Below are 9,665 nucleotides of genomic sequence, written 5' to 3' on the forward strand. Positions count from 1 at the left end.
TTGTGGTTGGCAGCGCAGAGGGTGCTGGGCTTGAGACCAGGGACTGCCCAAAAATACAGTGCTTTTTCCATGGGCTACGACACAAGGAAAGCGTCAGGCACATTCCCAAACTTCTGCGGGGCAGAGACTTGGAAAGGCAGGGAAAGAGGTGAAGAAAGAGGTGTGTAGGGGGGAAACCAGAGCAGAGAGACAAGGCAGCTGGAGCAAAGGGCCATACCGCAGGCACCCACCAGGCGAGAGGTGCAGCAGATGTGCAAAGCTTTGGCCCAGCCCCGATTCCAGTTGTCAGCAGTTTTGGTTTCCACTATTATTACTTTTAAAAAGCCTGGGTTGCACAAATGTTGCCGCAGTCAAACGAGAACAAATATGAGGGCTTCCCCCTCCGGATCTGGAAACCAGGCTCCCCTCATAGAGGTCCCCGATCACAGCTTCTCCAGCCCGCTCTGCCCCACTCGGGCTATTGATGGAGATGGGCAAGTCGCCCACCCAGGACCGGGGCTGCAGCAGCCTCCCGTGCCGAGTTTGAGCAGCACAGCATCGACCTTCAGCAAGTGCCCCGTTCCCTCCAGCGCCTACAAAAGCAGAACATTTCATGTTCGCTTATGCACTCAAAAAAAAGAAAAAGTCTTCCATCATGACTAGGGGTCCCTGAGGAAGCGTTTGACCTGCGTGGCCCATTTCCAGCATCGAAGTAAACAGCGTCAATTTGTAAAGTTCAGGAATCTTCCACCCACACCAGCTCTGACTTGAAAGTTTGCCTGTAACATCTCCATGCCCAGTATTACTGATCCATAACACAGAACGGGAGATAGTGACCTGCCAGGCTAGAAGTCTTAATTAGTTAATGATCTCAAAGCAGTTTCAGTGTCTTTAATCCCAGGATTACATGCTTTGCAGGATTGCAAAGTATTATTTTTATTAAACTAACACTCCAGACTAACATTCTTCAAGAAAAATTGCCGAAAATAAAAGGATTCTGACACGGTGGACATGAGTCACCTGTGTTGCTGCTGGGGCCAGGATGCGATTCGACTAATAATCCGCATTAGCGCAGCGGGGTGGTATAAAGCAGAGCTCCCTCTGCTACTAGGGCAGCAGGAGCTCTCTGCTGCTCTGAATTGCGGGCAGGATACTGGGCACAGAGATAACAGCGCCAACCTTTTCTCAGGTGTTAATGAAAAAACAGGCTCTTAATGTCTGAACACCTGGAGGAAGACCCTGGGAGAAGCAGCAGGCTGGAGGTATCAATAAAAACCTCACGTTTCCCCTTTTGCAGTTACCCCCGGGGAGCGTTCGGGGCCTGATCCCGTGCGTCGCCGAGCCCTGCCGCCCTCGGCGCAGCAAAGCACACGCGAGCATCTGGTTAGCTTTAAACCGTGCAAGTCAGCGCAAGTGGTTCCAGGGGGCTTTCTGCGTGCTTGCAATCAAGCACAAAGTGATCTCCTGGACCGGGGCCAGCGTGCTTGGCCTCGCGCGAGGCAGAGCCTTCGCCGGAGGTCAGGGGAAGCAGCTTTCCCAGTGCTGGAATCCGCATCGATCGGACACCCCTCGCCCTCCCCGGGGACGGCAGCCAGCTGGGGCTGACGTGGAAGAGCAGTGCATGTTTTTAAAAAAAAAAAAAAAAAAAAAAAAAAGCTAACCTGGCTCTTAGGAAGAAAAGTGAGCTTTTCACCACCCATGCCAAGGGCGGATTAGATGCCGCGGGAAGCGGTAATGCCACCCCTGGGGGTGGGTGCAGCCGCCATCCGGGATGGGGGGCAGCGCTCCCATCTCGGCACGTCACTCCCAGGAAAGCGGAGGAGCGCCCGGCCGGGCGAACCCCGCTGCACTGCCTGCCGGAGCCGCGGACCCGACGGGAGCTGCCCTAAGGCTGGGGCTGTCCTCGTGCGGGACGGGCAAAGGGCCACGGGGAAGCCCGCGGGTGCCCTGGCAGGGCGACGGTAGTAAAAATAAAGTGAGCAAACGCAGGGCGGCCACAAAAATGCAGCCTTTTAACCCGCTGTCCCGACGTCGGGAGGAGGAAACGGCTCTGGGCCTCCTGCATTTCTCCTTTGAACAGATGCAAGCTCTTTCTGACCCAGCAGGGCTGAAGTTACCCTTTAACCAGCTGTGTTTCCCTGAACTGCTCCACCCTGCAAATCCACCTGCAATCACAATTACAGCTATCAAAGGTGTTGTTTTACATTAAACAGCCGGCTCCCACGTTTGCCACCGGTGCTTCCCCTCTGCAAGCCCGCGGCGCCAGGCTGCCGGTCCCCGAGCCCGCAGGGCGCCCCGGGGTCCTGCACGCTGGTCGGGGACAGGACAGCTCTCCGGCGAGCGTACAGGCTGAAGGCGCCGCTCCGGCTCCAGCGGACACAAGGTGAGAGAACATGCCGCTCGTGACAGAGGTTTCTCCTCAGGCTCACAGCATCATCACATCGATCAAGCCAGAGCAGGGATCAAATTGAGGCTTCCGAGCTCCTCTTCCTGCTTGGCTACAGATTTGCTTTGCGCAGATAATCCCCGCAGCGTGCCCTGGGTCAGCACCTACTGCTCCATCCTGGAGCGGGATCCGGGCCCCTTTCAAACAGGCATTTCCTTATCCAGCTCCCAAAGAACCAGATTTCCTGGAGCAAATCTAGCAGGGTTTACTGACGGGGACATTGGAGATGCGAGCGCGGCTGGGGAATATGACTTGCCGAGGGAATCGGGTGCCCCAAGTCAGTGGCACCTGGATGCTTTTCCGGTCTTTTAAACCCAAAAGTTCCTGCTCCCTGAGCACAGATATCTCTAATTCCTGAGAGATCTCCTAAGCCACGACACAGTCCCTCATGCAGGTGGTAACATCATGCAGCAAGGTGCCTGTGTCTGGATGAAGCCAGCTCTCCCGCACCACCACCGCGCTACACAGCATGAGACCCGCATGTCCCTGACCTTGGCAGCCACTTTTGTCCAGAGCCACTTGAAACTGCCCTTTCCTCGGACACCTTTTATTGGCAGCAGTGAAGCCAGGCCATCCTGCGGGGCTGTCCCCCACCTCCCAGCAGAGCAGGAGCCGCTGATCCAGTCAAGAGGGAAGATGAGACCACGCTCGGGTCCCCACATCCAGCAAATTCCTCTTGGGCAGCATCCTATGCCATAAAAACCACTTTTGGCAACTCCGATATGTCTTTTCCAAGGGAACATGAAGCTCCCGAGACGCAACCAGCAACGTGGTTGCCCTTAACGCAGGTCTCCTGCCACATTTGGTTGCTGCTGCTCTGGAGCCGTTAGGTCTTGCAGTGCACTTCCATGAGATCCCTTCAGTAACTTCTGTTTGGTCTATCTTTAGCATTTTAGCTAGTTTGGGTATTTTGGCTCAGTGCGTGCCCATCCAGCTGAGCCCTGGAGCGCACACAAGCATTCCCCACCCTTCAGCAGGATGCTTTTCCTCCTTAAAAGCGCATGCCTGCTGCAGATAGCCTTCGTGGGAGGAAAGGTTTCTGCCCCAGGGTCTTTCCCAGTGCAATTCGGGGGACAGGAGGCCGCAGGCATCAGAGGCTCAATGGCCGGCAAGGTTCAACCCTGGGAGCTGCCCTGCCTCTGCCACCAGTCCCCTCCATTGCCCTCGACAGATTCCCTTTACAAAAGGAGGAAAGTGACCACTTAAGACGACGGAAATTTTTGAGATTAGTATTAATGAGGGGCCCGATTTGGCTATGCTGCTCGTGCCAGGCCTCTGGTTTGCAAGGGACCCCCCCCCCCCCAACCCCGGTCTCAGGAAACCTATCTGCAGAGCCAAGTTTGGTCCCACACGAGCTGCCAGTCCAGCCCCAACCGCTCGGCTTCCCGACACGGGCTGGAGAGCAGCACAGGGCTGCGCACTCCCGACAAATATTCCTCTGTGCACCCAATGGCCAACACAACGCTGGGCTGATGCTTTCGTCATGGAGCTGTTAAGAGCCCGGCAAGTTCCCACAGCAGACAGGACTCCAGCTTGCCACCTCTGAAGGACACACGTCCAGGGGTCAAACAGCCCCTTTACCAGAGGTCCCATGGTGAAGGACCTTCCTTGTCCAGCTCATTTCCCTGCAGACCAAGGCTGGGCTTCACCCTCCCACTGGTGTTTAAGGGCTCTAAGACCAGCTGCTCCTCCTACCAACCATGCATCCTCAGCATGGACACCTGGGACAGACAGAGCCCTGGTGGCACCTCCTGCAAGCACCACCAGGTTTATATTTAGGTCTTGCTCATAGCCACGTCAAGAAGCGGAGCTGGTGCAAGAGCTCCGTTGGGCTGCCAGGACACCAGCACTTTGTGGGTAAATCAGGGTACATCACTGCACAGGGCGCTCGCAGCCGGCACCTGGAAACACTCTGGATCTCTCCAGTTCAACCGAGGATCCCACTGCAGATCCCCGCCTCAGCATTTCCCCAGCCTTGACTGCCCCTTGCCTCTCCCAGCCGCGAGAAAGGACAGCAGCACGGATGGACGCTTCCGGTAGGGTGCTCAGCCAGGTGTGCAGCACCAGCTTGGGGTTAGCTGAGCTATTTGCCTTGCAAATGAGCCAAACAAGATCCCCGATGGTGAGAGAGCTAGGGAGAAGCACTCTTAGTGAGTCATCCAGGCCCTTATCATAGGAGTGATTTAAGGTGTGGTTGGGTCTCCCAGGTCACTGGGCACAAGGGAGAACAGTTGCAAAGGGTGGGAAACAACCTGGATAAAACAGAGCTGCAGAAAAGTGGGGCTGGCCAGCAAAAGCCAGTGGTGCAGCCTGAGTCTCTCAAAAGCAGCCCTGCTTTTCAAATGCTTATAAATAAGATTAGAGAAGTACTTTGCAAAAAGGGGACCTGGGGGTCAGAGCTACAAAGAGACTGGAGCTCCAAAGCATCTAAACACCTCTAGATTCGGCTCCTGGAAAGTTATTAGGACATGCTGCACAGGCTGATATCCAGCATCAGGTCCCACTGGATCATCCTCTGCCTCTGATTTCACAGACTGGCTCAGAGGGTGTTCAGTGCTGAGCTATTGTGGTTACAGACCCTCCTTGTAACATCTTGTTGAGAAAGCAGGCCAGTGATGAGGAGACCTCTCCAAAAATGACCTTTGGGAAGTTTTCCCACCCATTCAGGGCCACAAGCCAGGTGCCTGTGTGGGCACAGGGGTCTGGGTGCAGACAGGCTCGTGGTTTGCACTTGCAGGAGGGGAACCTTAAACTCAACGCTGCATGCACAGAGATATTTGTGTCTGTGCACGCACCCATCCATGCACGCCAGCACAATTTGGGGCAGCCTCATACAGATGGCCAGATGCAGACTTCTGTGTGCATTAAGCGAGAGACTGCATGTGCCTAGCAGTGGCTGCGTGAACGCGTGTAGGCGAAGGTATGCATGTCTTTGGTTATATGCAGGCATGTGGGAGCAAGTGCATTCATCTCCAATTATACACTTGGGCAGTTCTTACCCCAGGAATCCCATCCAAGTCCACATTCCTGGCTGATCTCGCACTCGCACATGCAACGTGGGGCAGGCACACTGGCACAGACCCACCTCCTCGAAGCACCACCAGCACCAGCCGGGGCTGTAGGGCAAGGTTTGGGTCCCGGCTTTGGGAAGCTGGACACCCCTGGAAGCAGCAGTGTTCCCAGCCACACAAGCGGTAATCCCCTAAGGATTACACTAAGGAAAAACCCACCCACCCCTGGGAACACCCAGCAGACCTCACCGCATCGGGGAGAGGGCCTCTCCTGGCACCACAGTGCAGATGCTCGTGGAGGGAGCGTGGGAAGCCCGTGTATGGGGAAAGGCACATTTAAAGGTCTTATTCTGGCTTTGCCCACCTGTTGCTTTACCAACACCGTTCGCTTGCATGGAAACACCAGGAACAAGAGACAGGTCCCTAAGGTTTCTGCCCGTCTCCCCAGATCCATTCATTGGCAGCTGATGTGTTCAAGGGGCTGCAAGGAGGGGGCTCAGCCTGGACCCTCACAGGCAGCCACCCAGCACCAGCCTGGCCCCGTGCTGATGCCTCCTGCGAGCCTTGACAAGGCGCAGCAGGGCGAAGTGGACCCCTGCACCCGGAGGCGCCGGCAGCGCTGTGCGAGGCGGCAAGCAAAAGCCAGGCACCGTCCCAGCAGACGGCAGCCTTCAGCCGCACCAAACAGGGCTGAAAGCACTTTGAAAAGTCATTTAGTCACCCTGTGCCCCAAGGAGGCAGCACAACTGCCTAAGCGCCCCAGCTCAGACACATGCATAGCCCCTTCCTCCTCCCACCGACCCCTCACGCTGCCCAGTGCCGAGCTCCCCGACCAGCTACAAAGCTCCCCACGCCACCGCCGGCTCCTCGGAGCTGCTGTTTAAGCCTGTCTCGAGGCAGGAGAAGTTTAAGCCCGGGGCTGCTGGCTGCAGGGTCGCCCCAGGGCAGCATCCTGCCCCCGGGGACGGGACGGCGAAGCCTCCCCGATACGGCCCGGCTGCAACACCTGGAGGTTTCCAGCCCCCTCTGCCCGCAGTCTCCACCTTAGCGATACCTTCGCTTCCCTTTCTAAGGGGGATAAATAAACCCACTTTAGCCGGCCGGCCGTGGGGAGATGCCGGCGGGCGCCGGGACGTTGGTTTACTCACCCCAAAGTGCTGATGAAGCCATTGACCGAGCCCTCGGCGTACAGGGAGACGATGTCCCCAACGTGCAGGAAACTCGACATCTCATTCATGACTGCCCTCGCCCCGGCGCTGCGCCTCTTCTTCCCCAAATCACCTCCCTTTGCAAGAAACCCAGCATGCGGCACGCCGAGCGGCTGGGAAGCGGCGCTCGGGGGGCTTTCGGCAGCCGCTCTCCGGCTCTCCCCGGCCCCGGTCCCGGCCGGCAGCGGCACCCGCACAACTTTTACATGTGCCGCGCAGGACGCGAGCCAAGGGAGCGCGGCGGGGCGGCGGGCGGTGCGAGGGGCGACAGGCTCAGCCGGCGGCTCGCCCGGGCTCTGCCCGCGCCTCCGCCTCGGCACCACGGCTTTCTACCTGCAGCCAATGGAGAGCGATCAGGAAGTCCCGCTCGCAAAAAAAAAAAAAAAAAAAAAAGCATGCAAATATTTTTGGCCGGGGAGGGGAACCGGAGCCGCTGGGGGGATGCCCAAAACAGAGGCCCCACCCTCCGCTGCCCGCCTCCCTCGCCGGGCCGGCCCGGCCGCGCACCCACCCCCCCGGGCTCGCTCCCCTCGGCCAGGGCTCCTCCTCGCCCGCCGGCGTCTTGGACAGGCACCGGGGCCCTTTCTTCCCCATTCCCTGCACGGAGGCAGAGGGCAGGGTGCAGCCAGGGGACGGCAAAGCAACACTTGGCAGGCATCGACGACAAGCGAGGGACGCAGCCCAGATGCCCCCCGTCCCCCTCTCGCAGGGGCAAGCTCCAGCACCCGGTTCCTGCTCCCCGGCTCTAGCCCCAGGCCAGGCGAGCCAGCCCCTTCCCACCCCAGCGCCCACTGCCCGCCTTTCTGCTCCTGCCGTTTGCTCCCCCCGGCTCTGCAGCGGGATCAGGTGCCCTGGCTCTCCTGTACCACAATAAACGTGCTGTTTTGCCAGTGGTTCCTCCCAGCCCCAGTGCAGGTGCAGGGATCCTGGGAAACAGTGCCACCCGCTCAGCCCGGGCCAGGACAGCACAGCTCCCGCTGGATTTTTCTGCCCCAGGCAAGCGCTTGCGGCAGTAAAGCTTCAGCCCAGCTGCCTCCTGCCAGCCCCAAGGCTCTTGGCTGGCTCAGGCCAGTATGCTCCCCGTTTGCTTCTTGCCAGCTCTCCTGCCCACCCCAGTCCATCCTCTGCAAACCTCCCTGCTCCCAGGTCTTTCCCACAGTTTGATGCACCAGCCTTTCCCAAGCCAGGATGCAGTTTCAGCTATGGTCCCCAGCCCCATCCACGGCCATGACCAGCACCAGCCAACTCCAGATGCAGCAGGGCTCACAGAGCCCAGCACACACACAAGACACCAGCATCCAAGCTGCCCAAAATGACCAGGAGAGGAGAGAGGGGAGGGCTCTCTCCAGATCCCCATGCACCCAAAGTATCCCCCAAGCTTGCCAGGTCCCTCCCAGCCCAGAGGGACCCTTTCCTCAGGGACCCTGACACAGCAGGTCAGAGCCAGGGGGAGGCTTTTGCAGGGGCAATTTGCCTCCACAGGGGCGTCTGTTGCTGGCTGTTATCCAACAGGATACCAGACTGCCCGGATGGCAGGTCTGACCTGCCTGGCAGTGCCTGTGCTCCTGATATAATGCCAGTGGAAAAGGACTGCACCCTCAGAGCATCTTCTGGACAGTACAACTGTCCTAGTTCCGCACTTTAATTAAACTTGCCTGCTGTAAAAACAATATTGGAAGGAAAAAAAATGTGATGCTTTTTTGGATTGATTTCCCTCCTGTCCTCTTTTCTTGCAAACAAACACACAGGTTTTGGAATCTAAACCTTGCCCTAAATAGTGATTTTTTTTTTTCCACTAGGAAATGGACAGGTCCCCTGGCAGAACAAAGGAAAAAAAATTAGTGCAATTCCTTCGAGGGAGATGTGAATTCAGGTCCATCAGGATTAGCTGCATTTTCAGTACAGGACAAATTTAGAAGCCTTTATCTCAGGGCAACAGAGGGGGAAAAGAAAAGATCGTAAGAAAAAAAAAACTCGCTGCTGCTAAAAGCAATGAAGGTTTCAAAACAGGAGCTAAAAGAAAGCCCCCAGGAATCCAAGACAAACTTCACGCACAGATCAGCTGCTCTGATCAAAGGCAGTGCCAGTGTCTCAGCCAAGGGGCACCGCCGTGGCCCCGTGGCTTCTCCGGCTCCAGCACCCTCGTGTGCACAGCTGGACTGCCACAACCTCCCTGCCTTGCCCAAACTGGGCTCGTGGTGCTGCCCATCCTCCCGCACCACTGGGGACGGCTTGCAACTGCAGACCATGCTGAGAGCCTGGCAGTAAAAGTAATCTGGAAGTGCAAAAAACATCATGCTAAACATATCTGGCCTGATTTCTTCCACCCAGCAGAGCCACAACAGCGAGACGAACCCACTCCAAGTCTCCTTTCGAAAGAACAGCAGACAGCACACCCTTTCCCCCACGCTCAGGCCAGCAGACATCGTGCCCAGCGCTCCCACGCTCCAGGCTGCACATCCCAGCTCAGACCTGAGAAAGTTGGGGAACGTGTAACATTTCAGGGGAGCAACCTGGCCTGCCAGTTCTGACCCCAGCACTACATCTCTGGGCCTCCAAACCCTCCCGGGACTGAGCGGGGATGGGCAAAACGCTCCCTGCCCTGCAGCCCTGGGAAGGCGACACGAAGCTCCGGCTGGCCAGGACATCGGAGCAGCTCTGTCCCCACAATGTGCAGCACAGGACCCTGAGCACCTATAAAAGAGCAACTTGCTGGCACAGGCAGTTTCTAGGAGAAAATTGCATTTCAGTCACTGTCAGCTGCCTGCAGTGCAGCCACAACCCGAGCTGTCATCACCCCAGGGCACAAGTCCCAGCTGCTACCCTGTGCAAGGCTCCAGCCCAGCAAGGGTGGCTCTGGGCTGCCCCAAACCTGCAGAGCCATTTGCATGTAGACTCTTGCACCAAAGCATTTTGTGGAGAGCCCGTGCCCCAAAAAAGGGGCCTGCAGCCCATGAGCACGTGCCGTGGAGCAGCTCCTCATCACAGGGATGCTCATGCTGGCCGGGGCTCCCCCCTCGC

The 9,665-nt window shown here is 57.5% G+C and overlaps 1 protein-coding gene across 3 annotated transcripts in view; it reads right to left on the minus strand.

Moving 5' to 3' along the window:
• ITPR3 (inositol 1,4,5-trisphosphate receptor type 3) overlaps window positions 1–7,103 on the minus strand; it is a 46,093-nt gene extending 38,990 nt beyond the window's left edge. For all 3 annotated transcript variants that reach the window (XM_068917957.1, XM_068917958.1, XM_068917956.1), the window contains exon 1: window positions 6,585–7,103. In XM_068917957.1, the coding sequence (XP_068774058.1) occupies window positions 6,585–6,673 (89 nt within the window). In that variant the 5' untranslated portion in view covers window positions 6,674–7,103. The remainder of the gene's footprint in view (window positions 1–6,584) is intronic.
• Window positions 7,104–9,665: the final 2,562 nt, after the last annotated feature.

This window comes from Struthio camelus, chromosome 24 (genome assembly GCF_040807025.1).
Source record: "Struthio camelus isolate bStrCam1 chromosome 24, bStrCam1.hap1, whole genome shotgun sequence".
NCBI classification, from domain to species: domain Eukaryota; kingdom Metazoa; phylum Chordata; class Aves; order Struthioniformes; family Struthionidae; genus Struthio; species Struthio camelus.